Source organism: Cyprinodon tularosa, unplaced genomic scaffold (genome assembly GCF_016077235.1).
Source record: "Cyprinodon tularosa strain WSP-4 unplaced genomic scaffold, ASM1607723v1 ctg357, whole genome shotgun sequence".
NCBI classification, from domain to species: domain Eukaryota; kingdom Metazoa; phylum Chordata; class Actinopteri; order Cyprinodontiformes; family Cyprinodontidae; genus Cyprinodon; species Cyprinodon tularosa.
The window spans coordinates 186,716-206,721 of record NW_024039071.1 but is presented as its reverse complement, the minus strand read 5'-3'; the positions used below and the strand labels follow the sequence as shown (position 1 = coordinate 206,721).

General features: G+C 37.8%; 1 protein-coding gene across 1 annotated transcript; it reads right to left on the bottom strand.

Annotated features, from left to right (window-relative positions):
- Positions 1 to 520: 520 nt before the first annotated feature.
- On the bottom strand, positions 521 to 19,757 carry LOC119790175 (TGF-beta receptor type-2-like). Its single transcript, XM_038295601.1, has 8 exons — positions 19,615 to 19,757; positions 11,759 to 11,900; positions 7,501 to 7,712; positions 6,599 to 7,311; positions 6,110 to 6,247; positions 4,999 to 5,140; positions 3,399 to 3,526; positions 521 to 2,048 (listed from the first exon to the last, which is right to left on the bottom strand). Exons 1-8 carry the CDS (start codon positions 19,664 to 19,666, stop codon positions 1,929 to 1,931), a joined length of 1,647 nt encoding a protein of 548 aa, XP_038151529.1. The 5' UTR covers positions 19,667 to 19,757; the 3' UTR covers positions 521 to 1,928.
- Positions 19,758 to 20,006: the final 249 nt, after the last annotated feature.

Below are 20,006 nucleotides of genomic sequence, written 5' to 3'. Positions count from 1 at the left end.
GAATGTTTTGCTTGTTCACTTTCCTGTTGGAACAGTGTAGATTGACCCTGAGGTACTAGCGCCTATGCACTTTCAGCCACCCCTCAGTCTACATTGGTTATTGCCTGGCCACCCTTATAAAAAAATTTTCTGGCTACGCCTCTGTTAAGATGTACTCTGGGATGTGAGCCTGGAATGCAATTCCTTAAGCCGAAGAAACCCTATGGACCTCTCTATATACTGTGTTTGGACTAATCTGATTGTCTGCAGAACTCTGCTCACATCCTCCACTCGCCTTGCTCTTAAACTTTACACTGCAAATCACTGGCTTATCCACTCCTGTTCACATTGGCGTCAATATTGTTCTCATACCAATAACAGCTGGATATTAAGAAACCTCTACAACTGGAATTTTTTGGTACAGATCACATCCTGTCATGATAGCAAACTGGAATTCACTGAGCTCCTAAAGGTGAAATATTCATAAATAAACGTTTGAAAAAACGGTTGTCTGCTTGCTTAAAGGAAGGATTTTATTTAATTTTTTTTACAAAATGCATGATGAAAAAGGCTTTAAACACAATAATCAGATAGAAAAACTTTGTCAAGCAGACAAAACAAACCAAAGAGAAGATTAGCTCAAAAAGACTAATGCAGTTTCTTTTATTATCACACTTTATAATAACTTTCTAATACCCTGCTATTCTTATAACCCATAAAGACAAATGACAGTGAAGAATAACACATTTAGACGATAAAATGGAAAAAATGCCAATAATCAATTGAGAAAGAGAGTTCAATGGATCAGGAAGGAGTTGGTTCTCCTTTTTGCTCCAACATTTAGGCTATTGCCGTTACAATCAGCCCCCATCAATTATTCTAGGAATAAATGGAGACCAGCTCCACATAGATGAACAGTTTCACACAACAAACCATCTGTATGCATCTGCCAGCAGATCAATGGTGGTTTTTTGCCGTCACAAATAAAAGACAAATTGACTCTTTATTACCACAGTCTTTCCATTGACTGAGAGTAGCTGCACTCATATTTACAGAGAGCATATTCATAAAGCAAGGCTGTAACTAGTTAAAGGAGAAACAGCAAATACTTATTACTGAGCCAAAAGCTGGGTTAGAAAGCCCCAAACTCAAAAATGTGTGTAACTGGTTGGGGTCCCATCAAAAACACTGGATTGGTTCATGTTGGAAGCATCTATGCATGTTTTTGCTTCTCATTATGGGACGTTGAGTAGCCAGGTTTAAAAAATGTTGTTTCAAAAATTGTTAATTTAAAACTAAATCTGTGACATAGAACATGGAATTGGTGGAGGGGTGTGAATACTTTCTGGTGGCATCTCACATTTGTAAGGCTAATGCCTTAACCAGGCTTTACTTACCTAGGAGGCTGTATCTTCTGACACAATCAAAAGGCAAAGCAATGAGGGTAGAGTTCTGAAATTGATTTTTGGTCATAAAACTGTGGTGGCTTTTTAGTTCAACCCATGAAGCTTCACTTTTGATATTCAGGTTCTGTTCAAGAAGTTGATGAAGACCAGAAATCCCAAAGTATCTCAATAGAAATATGTGGGGTTATGAGGAACATCTCCACAGTGACATTCTGATGTTTCTCCAGGGACGTTTTCCTGATGTCATCCCACTTCTACAAACCTTAGTGGCTTCCCTTATAATGCATAACAAAGCAGCAGAAAACAGGAAGTCAAAATAAGCAAAAAGAAGAAAAAATATATTGTTGGTTAGAACTAAGTTGTTGATTCCAAAAATCTCTATGTTTTAAAGACAAGTCAGGAATATGACCAATAACTTTCCATTCAGTCATTTGTATTTGAAAAACTTTGGTTACTCAGCAGCTCTTCGCTGGATGCTTTTAAAATGTCAATTTTCATTTTCCTTATGAAGCCAGATCCCAGGAAGGGGGATGAGGATTATCCTCACCACTCCTCACCCTGCTGCAGGATGTTAAGGCGTTCCACCACACAGTGGACGGTTAATCTGGCCTCTGGGTCGTGATCCCAGCACTCTGTGATGGTGGAGCAGAATACATTCATGCCCTAAAGCACAAAGCACAAAAATTAGAGTTAGGCATCAGAGGCACTAAACAGGCTGAATGCAGTGAGTAAATCACCGATACGATACATCTTGGGTTTTACTCCGGAGTCAAACAATAGAAAAAACAGCTTTCTCTTTATGTTTGTCCTCCTGAGATGGACCAGTATTTCAGACATCATTTTGCTTTATTTGTTCACTATGTACTTTCTTTGTGAAATGTTTTTATACTTTCCTTGTATGGTTCTTATTATCTTCATATTTTTGTGGGTTTTGGTGTCTTGGGGGGCATTTCTTCCAGTGGGGAGTCACTGTCCATATTAATTGATGTATCCCATGACTCACTTTGAGGTTAGTCTATGTTTTCTATGTTTATTATTTTCTATGTCAACCTTTTAGGTCTATTTCAAGTTCAGTTGTGTTACTCTAGGGATCTGGTCTCTGTTGGAATAATTTAAAACATTCATTTATCACAGTCTCTGAGGTCAGTTGCGATTTCTTTGGTTGGTTGTCTATTTCTGAAGTAAAAGTGTCATGGGTTTGGTTCTGTTTAAGTTTTTTATTTGAGTTTTCATTGGTTTTATTTCCATTTTGTGTCATTCTACTTATATTTGCTTTTATTTGAGCTCTTAGGTATTTCTTGTTTGTGTTCTGTTGCCCTCTTGTTTCAGTTTCCTTTTCCTTAGCTCCCTTCTAGACTCCTCTGTTCACACCTGCTCCAAATCGGCTGATTAGCCTCGTCTTTGTTTCTCTCTCCCATATATGCACCTCCTGCTCAGTCAGTGTTGCTGGTTTGTCGTCATTTCTTTGCTCCCTTGTGAGTATTCCTTTATTTCAGTGTTTTTAGGTTTGTGGATTATGTTTGTGAATTTTTGCTTCTGTTTCCCTTTTTGTTATTAAATCTGCAAGAAACCACTTTAGCTACAGTCTCTGCATTTGGGTCCTCTTCAAACCTCCACCCAATCTGACAAAAGCCTATTTTAGGTTATTGAGTGTCTCTTGATTTATTTATCTTTTAATATAGTTATAAGAAGTTATTGCTGAATTTACCAAATAAAAACAGTTGCAGTCCAATTACATGAAGTTGTTTTGAAGTTTTCAGATAGAGACAATAACTTACTACATATATAAAAAATTTGTCTGATTTAAAAGACGGGCTTTGCTCTTCCTGATTCTTTCATGGAAAAGCTCGCTGTGATGAAACACTTTCAATAGTATGTATTAAATCACTTAAATAATTTTAAAATCTGGCAGAAAAAAATTGTTGCTTAGCAATAATTGCAGTCTATGTGGGAGTCTGACAGCGATGCCATGTTTCTCCAAAATTCTGCTATGGGTTTCAGTTTGTATCAGACCTGGTGCTGTGTCCACATTGGGGGGATGTCAGGCCGTCCTCGATCCCTCAGAACCAGGTCTCTCATGCTGTCCACAGACGGCTGCTCACAAAGTTTGGAGCCGAATGCTGGCTCATAGCTCTTCACCGCTGCAGAATTACAAATGGTTTTGAAGATGCTTGTGTTACGAGAACTTTACATATCGAAATCGGGTCTGACCTGCATGAACAATCCCCACCTTAAAATTCATGTTGTAGGATGATCTATCTATCTATCTATCTATCTATCTATCTATCTATCTATCTATCTATCTATCTATCTATCTATCTATCTATCTATCTATCTATCTATCTATCTATCTATCTATCTATCTATCTATCTATCTATCTATCTATCTATCTATCTATCTATCTATCTATCTATCTATCTATCTATCTATCTATCATTTATATATAATTCATCAATGTCTTAATTCATTTATTAATTTATTTACACATTTATTTATTCTTTAAGTTTTCATATATATTTATATGTATATATATATTAATATGCGACTCCTCAATTTCCACCTTATTGATGGTTAAATCAAGTTTTTCATAAACTGAATCTAGAGTTTTAACTAAACTAATCCTATAGAATCTACACATTTAATTGACTTCAGACTTTGCTGTGCATCAAATGCATTCTTACATAGGGTCTGTCCCTTATGTGTCTCTATCTGCATTTAAATATGACACAGTTGGTGCTGCAGAGAAAATGTAGGAATGTTTACAATAAAACTAGGCATAAAGATGCTCTAATTAGAAATGTAAAATAATAAATATTCTTCTCTTTGCTAAAGGCACCATATGTACTGGTGAAGATACTCTGTTATCCAGGTCATAGTTATTCCAAAAAAGTTTTTTAAAAATCGACTGGACTTCGTTTCCAAGTTGGAAGATGTTTCGCTTCCCACCAATGAAGCTTTTTCAATACAAAATTTCAGATATAGTGTAAAGTTCAGTGCTTTTTAAAGCCTCTTTATAGAGAATTTGCATGTTTTCTAAGCCAAAACAAGGCTTTGTTTTTGGTCCACTCTATTAAGCCTAAAACTCTATTTAACACTATTTCTGACATTTTGAATTCAAAAGGCTTCCTGGATGGGAGGAGAAATGTCTTCAAACTTGGAAACAAAGTCCAGTGGAATGTTGTTTAACTTTTTTGGAAGGCACCATATTCTTAGAAACTAGGAAGATATGAAAATATATTACTATTAACAAAATATTTCATAAAAATTCTTCATGCACATTTCTCTTAATATTTTAGCTAAATTTCTCTTAGTGAGCAGTGCAGATTATGACAACGTGAAAGTCTGTGTCCAAATATCTATCAAGGTGACATTGGAGCAAAGTAATAATAAATGTTCCATTGTATGTTTATAGTTCTAAAAGTTATAAATCTAAGCAGGCATCTTTGAGGACTGGAGTTGATTATAACCAGGTGTTGATTAGTGATGCCTGTTTAAATTTTCTGGTCTCTTACTGAACTTTGACATAAAGAACTAAAATATCCTCTCTCTAAAAATTCACATCATGCATCTGTGTCTCTGATAAACCGGAATGCACTGTAGGTATTCACCTACCTCCAATGACCTCACACCGAGAAGCCATCTCCCAAAGGACCATAGCCATGGAGTACACATCCATCTGTTTAAAGGCCTCGAGGTCCTCCAGGTTCACTCTGGACTCGAGTACCTCAGGGGCCATGTATCGTGCTGTTCCTACCTAAATAAAAAGAATTATGGGAGTTACCTAATTGTATCAAGTATGCATAAAACGTATTTGGTGTGATTTGGCTCTTCGTCGTTGAGGGAGCATTTAAGGTGCAACAGTAGAGGTACTTGGTAACAAGCTTTAGCTAAATCATTATGTAGCATAGAACTCACACACTCTGCGAGGCTTTGTTATAAGAGAATTTGAAAAGTGGATACCCATGTCCACACGCTTATGACCACACTTAGCTTACAGTTCTCCAAGAAATTTCTTGTAACAGTGTTGGTACTGATGCTGCTCTCCGTCAACCAAATTGATCTGATGAAGCACCTGCAACAACCTATTAACTATCTCCAAACTAATAAGTACATTGCCATGATCGGGTATTTTGCAGAGAAGCTTTGGTATCAATCTTCCATCTGGGAAGAAGAACACACAGCTCCAAATTGTGCATATTATTGGTCTGATGTCAGGAGAAGTTGTGAGGCTTTAACATTGTATTTCGAAGCTCAAATCTATTTTTCAGACCGAAACTAGACATTGAATTACATAAAATGTTCAATAGGGTAAATTTTACAGAATGTAAGGAAACATCCAAGTGCAGATGTAACACCTGAGGCTCTTTAAGAGTTAGCATGAGTAATAAAACATCTGTGGTTGGCACTGCAGGGTGTGGCTCTTCTGGCCTTGATATTGAAATAAGAATGGGGCTTACTATTTCAGAGCTACTAGAACTTTTTTGAATATATAAAAGAAATGTACACTTTGGCCAATTATTTGCAGAGCATCAGTCATGAGTGGTTTAAAGGATTAGCAAAGTTACCACAAGACAGTGTGACAAGAAAGGCACAATAATCACATCAGTAGATCAAGTAGTTTTAATTTGACCTTCAGAATCTTTGATAAAATAAGTAGCATACAGGGGATGCGCTGTTTTGAGTCACAATTTACCACAAAAAACATCCTAATCTGCACACTTACCTGTCCACTGTTGGCATAGTCATCTACTGTTAGGGAGAGATCAAGCCGCAAAGCAAGACCAAAGTCACACAGGGCGCACTCCTTTCTGTTCTTTACCACAACATTGCTGCTCTTTATGTCACGATGGGCAACAGGTACCTACAGCAGCACAAATAAGACACAATCACCAGCCATTCCTAATCACCTTTATCCTAAAGACACCTAATCACCCTTTTTTTTTTTTTTACCTTACTTTAAACAAACAGGTAAAATAAATGAGCCTGGCCTAATGTAATTGTACTTGTGGTGATGGTTTCTCATGGTATTAGCTCACATTTCTTTTGGCCCAGAAGATCAATGGTAAAGTTTTAGATCACTAATCCTTGTTCACAGATCCAGATCAACCTGGTTTTTCGACTTTTAATAGACTATTTTCTTGCACAACAAAAGATTATCATTGAATAGCCTCTCTGTAGGTCATGGTATCAAGAGTTCATAATTTAAGTTTACCTTTGGTATTCCATTGGTTGTTGTGTCACTGTGAAGGTGAGCTAATCCTTTGGCAATGCAACCTGCCAAGGCAATCAGCTCCTCCCAGCTTACTATGTTAGACGTAAGGAAGTCCTGCAGATTTCCAAGACTGTAGTAGGCCAAGACCAACCAGTAGGTTTGGAGAGCGCTACTTGGTATCTCTTCGGCTCCAAGGAACTGTACTAAGTTGTCATGGTGCAGCGTAGGGTCAGAGAAGACAGAGCACTCGTTTTTCCAAGAGGCATATTCCTTACTCGGGAACACCTTTACAGCCACAGTTTTATACCGGTTGACTCCCCCTTTCTCACTGTGCAGCTGCCGTGCCCTCCACACCTCAGCAAAGCGTCCCTTCCCCACCATTTGATCCAGTTTGATGGGCAGGAGGTCATCCCTTTGCAAATCTGACCTATAACTGTTGTCATTTCTTAGACTGAGCTCTTTGGTATGAAAATCCTCCTGTTCGATATCAAGATCCTCTCGTCTTTTTTCTCCTCCTTCGTCTCTTGGCACTGGTCCACTGTGTGGTACGGCCAAGGCCTGATAGAGCTCTGGTGTGGGTTTGGAAGGCCAATCATGGCGGCGTATCTGGTAGAAATAGAAGGCAGCAGTGGCCACTATGACTATGAGGACGAGAGGTACCAAACTGATGACTACCACTCCAATCACATCCTTATTTTGCAACCCAGAGAAACCTGTAGACACAATAGAAGTGAATCTATCAAGGAAAATTGCCATTCCATGTTTTATCTTTTTGGTTATGGTCCTTCAATCTTTTTTACAAATTAATTTATCCAGTATCACACCAATTATGTACAATCATTAAAAAAAATTTCCTTTCCTGCTACATTCATTAAGCGATATTCTCTTCATCCATTGCTCACCACTGAATCCCTTGCTAAAGATGAGCCTGTCATTACATTCCTCTTCGCCTTGGCATCCACAGACCATCATGGTCCCTTTCACTGAAGGCTGATGGACCATGGCACATTTTCTGGAGGTGAAATTCAGCAACAATGCTGGGTCAACGCCATCTAGGGGCACTTTGGGGTCATGGCACATCGTTTGCACCTTCACTGAGTTATTTGTCTTCCTCCTGCAAGTGTAGAAAACATCTTCATGTGACCTCCAACAGCTTTAAAATGAAATTTCTTGTCAAAATGACTATAATTGCTATAAAAAAGATGAACTGAGGTTGTTTATTTAAAACGATAAATCATGCTAATGCAATTTTAATCCATATTAATTTAGAATCCTGTTAGAGGTATACATTAAAGCCTCATTCAGACCAAGAACATGCTAAGGTGCAATGTGAGGGGTATGTAATTTGCGAGTTATATAATAAAAGCTCTAGAACCAAAGCAAAAATATCAAAACTGTGTCCAAAAAGTTAAAGTCACTTCTTCAATATGCTGACTGAAATATGTGCTATATATGCTTTGCACTGTACAATGGCCTCCAAAGCTATCTAAACTAAGAAATTAATTTGACAAATATATAAAAGGTAATCATGAACAAGAGGGTAAAAAGGACAATGTTGAGATAAATAATAAATAGTGCAACAGCCTCTTCAGTAGATGTCAATGTAAATCCAGTGAGAATCAAACATATAGGCCTATATATTTCTTTAGAAACACTTAAAATCAAATTTAATCAAATTTAAAATTTAGAAACACTTAAAAAGATGGCTGGAGAAATGCTCCAGCATACCCTGGCAAACAAGTGGTAGAAGATGGATGTTCTTTATTCATGTTGGTTTTATTTGGTGCTAATATCACTTTTATATTAACAATTTAAATCATTTAATGTTTTATTTAAGATCAGAAATGTAATTCTGTCATATGAACACATTTAATAATGCAATTGTAAATTAGCTCTGAAATTAAAGCTAGTTTGGAATTATGAAAAAAGAGAAGGGCAGTGACTAGATTTCTATCTAGTTACATTAATATGACAAAAGGACAATTATTAACTTATCTTTTTTGCCACTACCAAAGACATATCCAAAATCCTCCTTCTTGTAAAGTATCACAAAGTAAGCTAGCATGATCCTCAGTCTCTGCTCTGTATGTGAAACACATAAATAGGTGTTAAACGTTAACGATCTAAATCTCTTTTATTGTTACTGTATGTGACATTGTGATGTATATCCTCTGAGAGAGATTTCTTTATGCTGTCAAGATAAACTCTTCATTTTAGGTTCTCTATTTTTGCTCTTAGCTCCTTCTTATCTCCACTTTTCTGTGGGAAGCCCTGGTGATCTGGACTGGCTTAAGCAGGAAATTAGAAAAAGGGCAGACTAGGGAATCCCTGTGTAAGATCGTTATCGAAACAAAGTCGGTTTTCTTTTACTTTGCATGCGTATAAACAGGACAAACAATCTCAAATGACCGAACTTTAGCTTTATTTGATCTTCTTATGATAGTCAGTTGTGTGATTCATTATGCTGGTCAACACCATGGTGAAGAAGCTAAGTGGAGCTGTTTTTATTCTCTGGCTGTTTGGACTAGTGCCAATGGAGAAAAAAATAAGTGCTCCATTTTGGTGTTCCTCAACGCTACAGAAGGTATTTTTATTCCATCTTTTTTAAACACTATAAGTAAATTATAACATAAACAATCTAGACAAGACAAACACCAGCTTAGAGTAAATGAAAACAATGATCTAGTGTTTAACCTTGGGGGCAAAAACTGCAGTCAGGCATTTCCAATAACTGGCAACAGACTGTTTTCATTGCCTAGTGAAAGTCCAGGCCTGGACTTTTAGTTGGCCATTTAAACACTTAGAGGGCATTCTTAATTTTTTTTTTTTTTTTTTTTTCATATACAGTAATCACCAATAAAAACAAAGTTGTGCAGTTTTTACCTTATCTTGAAATGCTGGTGAAAATTCTTAGTCCTCCATTTTTAGTAAAGGCTGAACTGCTTTGTACACTCATGGTATATATTTACACATTTATTTCTGTTTTTTACTAATGTGCACAAACACTTGATAAATATGCTTCAGGCTGCATATTAGTTTTGACACAGACAAACCAGAATTTTACCACAGAGGGAATAAAATTATTCGGTTGCTATTTATTTAGTCCCGTTGATTAAAGCTGCTAGAAGAAGCAATATATAAGCAAACATGCTTATACAAATTTCAATAAGCATCAGAATACAATGAGGTCGGTTATTTAAAGTTTTAGTCATGAGATAAGATTAATTTATGATGTAGATGAATACCAGCCTAATAAGTGATTTCCTCTCTGGTCCCGAGTAATTGTTGACTTGTGACATCTAATTTAATGTTTAACATTTTCTAATCAGACAGACAACTATGTTGAAATTCTAGTATTTCAAATTATAGGATAAAACAAAAACACATATAAATACTACAATTTAAAAATAATACATCTGTGCAGAAGAAACACTGTTTCATATCAACTTTGAAATAAACCTATAAAACCAATCTTTAAAATAGGTAAGCATATGTTAGGATAGGAAAAAGCTCTTTAACCGGAAATATCCACAATTTTCTTGTGATTTGATAGCAATACACCCACAATAACATTACTTAAGTAAAAGTAAAATGTATAGAAAAGTAAAACTAGTCCCAAAACTACAATAATTTCGAAAACTCACGCAAGTAATTTAAATGAGTAAATGTACCAACCACCTCTGAATATATACACATTTGAATAAATATTTGAAAATTATAAACCGGAACTTTGTAGAATGTGTTGTACCTTAAGTCCGCTAAAGCTTGTTAATGATTCTAATTTCTGTGATTAGGTTTTAGTTTTAGTTAAAAGTTTCCTGAAATGGAATTTGTTAATAAGCTGGAAAAGGTCATTTCTAAATATATCTAGATAATGAGATCTTTTTCTAAAATAACTAAAAGTTGTATGAATGTGTTGTCTCCTGTGTGGCAACCAAAATTCCAATATTTTCTGATGAATGTTAGGAATCCTGTCTGTTTGGTTTGTGTTTTGTGTGTTTGTCTTCCTTCCTCCACCAGGCAACGCCTGGTCCTGATTCACCTCCTCACACACCTGCAAAGGGTGTTTGCTTGTTTTGGGTACTTTAGCCAAGCTGAGTTTTGCTGAGTCAAACTGAGTTTTTTGTCAACCTGAGTTTTAATCTTGCTATTTTTGTCTTTGCCTCTCGGCAGGAAGTCATCCTGCAAACTGGAAGTTTCGGGCCTTCTCTCCCTGGAAGGATCAACTGAGCCTCAAACTGAGCTGGGGATTCAAACTGGAGGTTTGGATCCTCTTTTCTCCAAGGGATCGTTTGAGTTTCACACTGAGCAAGGGATTCATCTGCACCACAGTCTGTTCAAATACCGCAGGAAATCTCAGTGGCAGTCAGTTTCTCCGTTCTCCTACAAACAAACGCATTCTGGGTAAACCCTGTCCGCCCTCCACCGAATGAGACAAACACTGGAACACCCCACACCGAGTGGAGTCAAAGAGTCAACCACTTTTCTGGAAACGTGAGTCTGCGAACCTTTTCTCCTCTTCAAGTTCGAGATTCAATTTTCCCACTGAACCTGAGCTAACCGCAGTGTCTTCCCCTCACCTTTCAGTTCCGGTTGAGCAGTGTTTAGAGCAACACTGGAATCTCCACAAGCTTCTCAATAAACCTGTTAAACTTTTTTCCTGGTCTCTCTGTAATGGTTTCTCTGCATGTGGGTCCGAGCTCTTGATAAAATCATGACAATGAAAGCAAATTGCCAGATTACATGAGAACCATTCAGACCCCCCAAAGATACCAGTCTTTATTGGCACAAAATACTGTTGCTCCACTATTGTAATTTCAAACCAATAACTGACAGGTTGGACAAAACTTGGTGTTCAGAAAGGAACTCAATGTTTTTCCAACTGTTTTTGGAATAAGTAGATTTAAAGCTGGTCTACCAAAGCTGAACAAAAAACTCCAAACACGTTAACCAAACCACTTAATGAAGAAGAGTGGTCAAACATACAGCAAAAAAAAAAAAAAAAACTTCCAAGGAATATTAAGCTCAACATCAGAAAACATGTTTGAGACGTGCTTTGGGGCTTATAGACACTCAGTGAAGGGATATTGCTGAATAAGGCTTAAAATAAGTGTGTGGGGGAAAAAATACGGCACAGTGCAGAGTATTGAAGAGCCTCACCAAATAGAAACACAGATTTCTGTATCAGATTCGCAGGTGGAGGTCAGGTTGCAGTTGCTGAAACAGATGTGGTCTTTGCACCGAGGTGTGGAAGCATCGCACCACTTACACAACACATATGCTCCTAAAGAGTGGACAGCACCTGGAAGACCAGAGGGAGAGAACATTGAAGTGATATGATGTAGACTGTTTGAACAATAGAAACATTTAAAGCCTTCGGGTTCATGAAATGCAGTGCAGTATGAGTCCAAACATCTGCAAAAACTATGGAAACACGCCTAATGTAGTTTTTTTAGTGACTTCAGCATTTCATTTTTAACTTCTCCTTGTTAGGATTCCAGTTTGTGTGGGTTGTTTTTGTGTTTTCCTCTCTCCACCACCAGGTGGTGCCCTGTCCTCGTTGGGTCTCCCTGCACACCTGCGGCTAGTTAGGTCATTACCGGAGGAGTACTTGAGCAGCGGGCTGTCACTAACTCGACGCCAGAGTGTTTGCCAGTTTTGGGTACTCTAGCCGAGCTGAGATTAGCAGAGTCTAAACTTTAGCATTGTTTCTCTGAGTCTTATCTTGTTTTTTGTCTTTGCTCTTCGGCAGGAAGCCTTCCTGTGTTACTGGATAGCCTGGTCCTTCTCCCCCTGGAAGGATTTACCGAGTTCACACTGAGTAGGGGAAAATCTCCACATGATCCGTTCAAGTCTTCATCTGGAAAACCAAGTGACAGTCCGCTCCTGTACTCCTCTGGGTCCAATGTGTGTCCTCCTGTCCGCTCTCCAACGAGTTTTCTCTTCTCTGGATTAAACCCCCACAAACTGGATTCAAGGATTAACAAAGAGCCCCCCAAGAGTGAGTTTCTCTGCAGCATATTTAAGCCTCAGTCATTTTTCCTACAGTCCCTGAACTGATCACTGTGAACTCCCCTCAGACTTTCCAGTTCCTGTTCACCAGTCCGCTGAGTTCCAGCTTCCTCTTCAGTGTTTTTTCAACATTCAATAAACCTGTTAAACTTTTACCTTTGGTCTCTGAGTGGTTCTCTACATGTGGGTCAGATCTCTAAAACCATTATGACACTCCTGGCAATAGGACAGGGTTAAAGGCATCATACTGAGCTGCCTGTGGTGATTTAACGTTGTATGAAGCACCTGTGGCTGTTTTTTTTTTGTTTTGTTTTTTGTACCTTGTTTAGTTAACTTGGTAATTATGTATGTCCAGTTTTTTTTATAAAACTGGACTCTGAGTCAGGGATTTTAGAACAACATGAAAGATTCAATTCAATTTATTTATATAGCGCGAATTCACAACAAATGTCATCTCAAGGCACTTTACAGTTCACCAGATTATACAGTCAAATTGATTCAGTTTTCTATCTAAGGAAAACCAGTTGGTTGCATTGACTTGAATGCAATCCCTCACACTAAGCATGCTTGTAGCGACAGTGGAGAGGAAAAACTCCCTTTTAACAGGAAGAAACCTCCAGCAGAACCAGGCTCAGTTTGAGCGGCCATCTGCTGAGGCTGACTGGGGTTCAAGGAGACAGAAGCAGAGATACAAAAAGCAACTGTAAAAGGCGGCCCCGTCCAGGAAACACATAGCCAGGCAGACAAGCTCCAAGCCAACTCCCATGTCAGAGGATGAAGAGAGCACATCCAGCCAGCCACAGTCAGAGAAACAGGACTACACTGAAAAACAGGCTAATCTCAAACATCTATAAGCAAAGGTGTTGATGGCAGCAGCACAGCTGATATTTCTCTCCAGGGTGGTGTCACAGCCAAACAGGAACAGTCGAGGCTAAGCCAATATGAGAAAGATCTACATCTTTCATCAGTAAAATAGATTGGAAATTATCCTTCAAAGTAAACAAAGAATAAAAAGGTTTATTCATCATTAAATGTTATGTTGAATAAATTACTGGATATAAACAATATTCAGACTTTTTTGTTGTTGTTTCTCTCTATGTACCTGTTTTATTAATATGTTTGTTTAATTTTGTAGCCTTTTAGTTCTGTGTTAAAGAGTTGCGATAAAAAAAAAAAAACTCCAAAACACATGAACCCAGATTAACTTTTAGTGCCAGGCTCTGTCCTCTCCAGCGTCTTAAAGAGAGCCAAGAAATCCTCTCTGCGCTTCTTCTCTACAAGTGGCATTTCATACACACACATACTTGCTCTTTGTTAGATGTGAGATAATGCAGGGCTTTTAAGGATGAACCGTACATTGAATGGAGGATCCTACATTTCTACAGAAGGCTTTTCTCACCGAAGCACGAATGGACTCAAAAGCACCAGTTAGTCGACCTAAAAACTGTTACAGTTTAAAAACTACAGACTGAATTATGTGGCATTATTTGACTATTTCGTGATTGTAAATAAAAAGAAAAAAAATGAAAATTAAAAAATATGAAAAAAATGGAATCCAGACATTAAACTTTAAAAGAAAAAAATGACTTAAAAGATGTTTTGAGAGTAATGTTGTTTTTTGTCTTGGATTTTTTTATTTATTTTTTGGTTATTTTTTCATGTGATATTTCCTGTTTGTATTTGTTCAAACAATTTGTTCAATCAATTTATGTATATATCTATCTATCTATCTATCTATCTATCTATCTATCTATCTATATATATATATATATATATATATATATATATATATATATATATATATATATATATATATATATATATATATATATTGAGAAAACACCAAAGTTCCTCTTCAAACCTTTTTTTCATCCAGATATTTTTCAGTTTTATTTCTAAATTGGTTTTTTGTCAAAGCTTCATTTACAAGCGTGTTGTTTGCTTGAAACAATAATGGAACAAAATTCACTTCATAGAAGCACTAACATTAGTTTGATTTTAGACCTAACTTTGCAAACACGCTCATCAGAGATGGGAATGTTGCATGTTTGGCTTCCATTAACATCCAGTGGTGTGGTCACCAGAAAGCCAGAGTGGATGAGGAGTGGAACTATAAGACATTTACCCCCAAAATCTTGCTTCTTCAACCCACAGATGACTAGTGTGCCCACTTGTTGCCAAATTCAGGTTAGACAATGGACCCTATCAAGAAGGGGGTGAGTCTTTATAGACTGCTTGAGTAATGTTAGCATGTTCTGTACCCTCAGTAGATATCAGGTTTACTACACCCCCACGGTGGTCTGCTGGATCTGTTGGGGATTTTCATTAGTTGGGGATCAATATGCACCAGGCTAAAAGCTGTATCCAACCCTGAGAGGACGCCACGCCCCGCTGATACTGGAACAAGGGGTGTGGCCACACCACCAAACTATGCAGTTTCCCAGCATTCAGTCTGTTTTGTTTGTGTTTTGTTTTTTTTTGTCCTGAGCAAGTGGTTAAATGGGTGTGACATTAAAAGCACCAAATTACGATATAAATGAAACTTTAGTAACCTTGGATTTATTGCTCAGTTCCAACATAAAAAAAATGTTAGTGAACCATAATGGAGCCACTAACTATGAAACAACGTGCAGTCATGTTGTTGAGGGTTAACTTAACTAATTATCTATCATCAATATAAAGAAAAACAGGCATGAACATTCCTTTGTTGTCTCTGCTGGGACTTTTATGAATAAGGAATACTTCAGTTAATCACTGCTTATATAATTCAGGATCTTATTTAATTAATTTGTTCACTTTTTAATGTTTTTGTTTTTTTTAATGGAACGGTTAGACGTGCATTAAAAATATTTCAGTGTTTTTCTTTTTAATAACACTGTTCTTTTAGCTCTGCCTTTTAATTTTTATGTATCCATCTGAGGACATTTGATAGGCAACAGAGTTATTTCATCTTATCATTTTTCTGTGATTAGAAATTCCACACTAGTTAGCTAACAAAGCCCCACTGTAGCAGTGATGATCTGTCACTGCTAATTATTATTTTATTAAATAAAACTGTAACAAAAAGCTTTATGTTAAAAGACTGCCTATGATAATCTGACACCATAGATTGTGGAGACAATGCTGTGATAAAGTATTTGCTCTCCCACAGAGTTGGCCCGTAACAGGACAAAGAACCAGAAATGAAGACAGGCTGTGTAAATAAATTGGATTTAATTTAATTGTAATTTGGGGGTAGAAGGATTAACTATGAGTTGATGTGCAAAAAAAAAGTTAGGTGAACAGAGTATTGAAAGACATGTAATGTCATAAAAACAGCTAAAATATAACCTGTCTAACAACAAAAATAGGTTAAAAGTTAAAAAGAAAAAGTTGTTAAAAAGACACAAATTATACCTTAATAAACAAAAATAGTCAAGAGTGGATAAAACAGTCACTGACATCAGCCTGGCATTGTTTACAAAGTCATCTCTAAGACCACTGGACTCCAGCCACAATGAGATGTATTATCAGTCAATAGAAATAATATGGAATAGTTTAAAACCTTCTTAGGTGTGGCTGACCAACCAAAATTACTCCAGAAGCAGATCCCAGACTTATAATGTAGGTCACAAAAACAACATAAAAAAAAATCTGTTTTTTCATGACTCAACAATATTAAAGAATCTGGGTAAAATCTGCACTAACAGGATTTTTAATGGGAGAGTAGCTGCTGATTTAAAACATCTACAGTAAAAGGCCAAAATATCTTGATGTTCTGCAGGTTTTCTGGGGAAATAAGCAAAGGTGGCTTTTAGAAATATGTGATATCTTAGGCCCCGTCCACACGAAGCCGAACCCTGGCCTAAACGCACAAATTTTTAACCAATCCAGCCTCTCATCCATACGAAGCCGGCGTTTCGGGGGTCTGTAAACGATCTTTTTTTTATTCAGCCTTCAGAGTGGGAAGATTCTGAAACGCCGTTTTCGCGTTTCCATCTTTAAGCTCTAACCGCATTTTTTTTTTTTACACGCATGCGTCATAGCGTCGCCTCTAAACACGCATGCGCGACACAGTATCACAACAACAATGGCGCCGTACTGTGTTGAATGGTTGCTGCTAATGCTACTCACCCTGCTGTCGGGCTTACAACAGAATCTTCTTCTTCTGGAATATCTCCAGGAACAACAGAGCAATATTGAAGACATAGTTCAGCACCTGAATTTGACTTAACCACGAAAATGGACCCGCAGGGCAACCATGTATAAATATTAGTGCACATGCCCGACATTTCGTCGCTTATTTTTACTTTGGCACCACAGCGCCACTTACAGGCCTGGCATACATTTTGCAGCGTTTTCATTCATTTGTGTGGACGATCACATTTATTTTACGTCTCCGTCTTTACGACAAACGTTTTGGAAAATATTAGCGTTTCGTGTTTGTTTTGACTTCGTGTGGACGGGGCCTAAGATCAGGGCTGCACTGTGAGGCAGTTTGTAGCACCGTTGCCTTGCAGCAAGAAGGTCCTTAGTTTGATTGTTGACCTATGGTCGTCCGTAAAAGTTTAAAAACAATCCCCTGGACTTGGTTTCCGAGGTTTAAGACATTTCGCTTCCCCTCCAGAAACCTTGGAAACCAAGTCCAGTGGATTGTTTTTAAATTTTTACGGAATGACTATGACCTGGATGACTGAGAATCTTCATCAGCAGACCTAGGGTCTTGCATCTGTGCTTGGGTTCTCTCCAGGAACATTGGCTTCCTCCCACATCCCAAAAACATGACTGTTAAGGCTAACTGGTGTCTCTAAATGGCCCTCAGGTGTGTGTCCATGGCAGTGCCTCTGCCCTGTGATAGACAGCGACCTGTCCAGGGCGCACTCTGCCTTTCATCCATAGACTGCAGGAGACACTGCTGGAGAAGTAGAGGGAGAAAAGAAAAGAGATTTCCCAATATAGCTGAATAAAAAATATATATATCTGCAAAGAACAGAGCAGTGTACAAGTTCGAGTGTCCATTATTGTAACCTGGAGGAATTTATTGCCACTAAAGGAAAACAACTAGTGGTCTGGTTCACTCAATGATCAACTTAAAGCTTTTTTTTTAGTCTGGTTTTGCATGTCTGACTATATCATTCCCACACCTTAATGTTAGTAGATCTACTGCACTTTCATTCATTTTTTCATCCGAAGACAATAACAACTCTTCAATTACAACAAATTATTGAATGATTAACGTACATTATGTAGTTTTATCCAATCAGTTCTTGTTCAGGTTCTGGACATTATTAAATCTTGTTTTTCTTTTCTTGCTTTCCAAAGTTCATGGGCATTTGCCCTGACAGATGGCAGTCAAGGTTTAGAGCACTTGGATAAAAGCTGATTGGACAGAACCAACAGCTCCTACTCGTTGAAGTCCCTGATAGAGCACTTTGCTCTCAATCTGCCGGTTCACTAGTGGTTCCTAGAATTTCTAAAAGTAGAATGGCTCCTCTCCTGTGGAACCAACTACCAGTTTTACACTCTGTCTATTTTTAAGGCTAGGCTTAAAACTTTCCCTTTTGATAAAGCTTATAGTTGGAGTGGCTCAGGTTATCCTGAACTATCTCTATAGTTGTGCTGGTATATCTATAGCTTAGACTGCTGGAGGACATAGGGACCCCTTTTTCATCATTCTATCTCTATTCTCCCACTCTGCAGAATCTGTTAGTTCATCTCTTATGTTATGCTCTCTGCTTTTTCTCATAGTAGCTTTGCCTTGCTGTTCCTGTTTGGCTGTGACACCGTCCAGGAGAGAAATATCAGCTGTGCTGCTGCCATCAACACCATGGTTTATAGATGTTGGAGTTAGTTTTTCAGTGCAGTCCTGTTTCTCTGGATGTGCTCTCTTCATCCTCGTCTGCCTGGCTGTGTGTTTCCTGGACGAGGCCGCCTTTTAAAGTTTCTTTTTGTATCTCCTATGTCCTTGAACCCCCAGTCAGCCTCGGCAAATGGCCGCTCACACGGAGCCTGGTTCTGCTGGAGGTTTCTTCCTGTTAATACAGAGTTTTTTCTCTCCACTGTCACTACAAACATGCTTAGTGTGAGGGATTGCATTCGAGACAATAAGTCAATGCAATCAACTGGTTTTCCTTAGATAGAAAACTTTGAATTAATTTAATTGTATGATCTGGTGAACTGTAAACTGCCTTGAGATGACATGTGATGTGAATTGGAGCTATATAAATAAACTGAAGTGAAATAAATTGAATTAAATTCAGTTCCTTCTTACCTCTTTTATGAACTCAGCCTTTCCTTTTCTAAATCAAACTCTTTGAGTTGAAATATTGAAGACATGTTTTTCTAATAATACCTGTGAATCTTCATTCCTTTCCACTCTTTCCTACAGTTTTATCAGAATAACCACAACAATGAAGTTTGAGAAACAAGCAAGAACAGATATAATCTGTAGGAGGGCAACTACTGCTTTTAGACACGGAAGGCTATAAACAGAAATAAGGAAAAGCTTCGTGGACCTTCTATTGTGAGATCTCATGTTCTGATATAGCTTTAAAGTGAGTAACGCCCCAGGAAAAGATGAAAAAAACAAAGACTGTGATAAAGCATAAATTAAACAGAAATGCTTTAAAGGAAACATGTTTGATTTTGCTCCAGTAAAGAGATCATTTAGGAGAGAAAAGTAAACCAGCCTACAAGTCCTGAATTTTAAATATGTTACTGTTAACAGATCAAGTACATAATGCTGACTGCTGTACTTTTACTCTTCAACACTTTAACTTTAAACTTGACTGAAAATAGGTAAACAGAGGCCTACTTTTTCGATTTTTAAATATTCTGCTTATTGAATGAAATTTGAAAAAAGAAGAAAGTTGACTTTATTCATGCTTTTAATTAAATAAAAGGCAGGGGAAACTGTTCCCTTTCCAAAACAAAGCGACCCCCTCCTCATCCAGCCCCCCGAGCCTGGCTGTCTTTAAATAACTCAGAGGAAAAGAGATAAAAAGCTCCCAACTGGCAGAACTCACCGGCTGTCAGGAGGACCAGGAGCTCGGTCAAATGCGTCCAGCACCGAGCCATGTTGTGTGGGAGGAATCCAGTCTTTGTGTGGTTAGGTCTACATGTTCTGCCTCTATGTGAGCAGAGAGAGAGGGAGACGTCCAGATGTTTCTCATCCAGATGGGGTTTGGCCCCGCCTCTTTCATTTCTCCACATGTGTGACATGGAGCGAAGGAGCCCCAGCTGACATGTTGGCTCCACGTAGATCACCAAGCTGCTATTAAAGCTGCTATTTCCTCATTTTAGACTAAAAGGCAAAAAGGAAAACCTTATCTAGCAACAAAACTTTCATCTGATTTGTTTTAACATACATACAAAAGGAAAAGCTATATCTCTAAATTCCTATTTGGGGTTTTTCCAG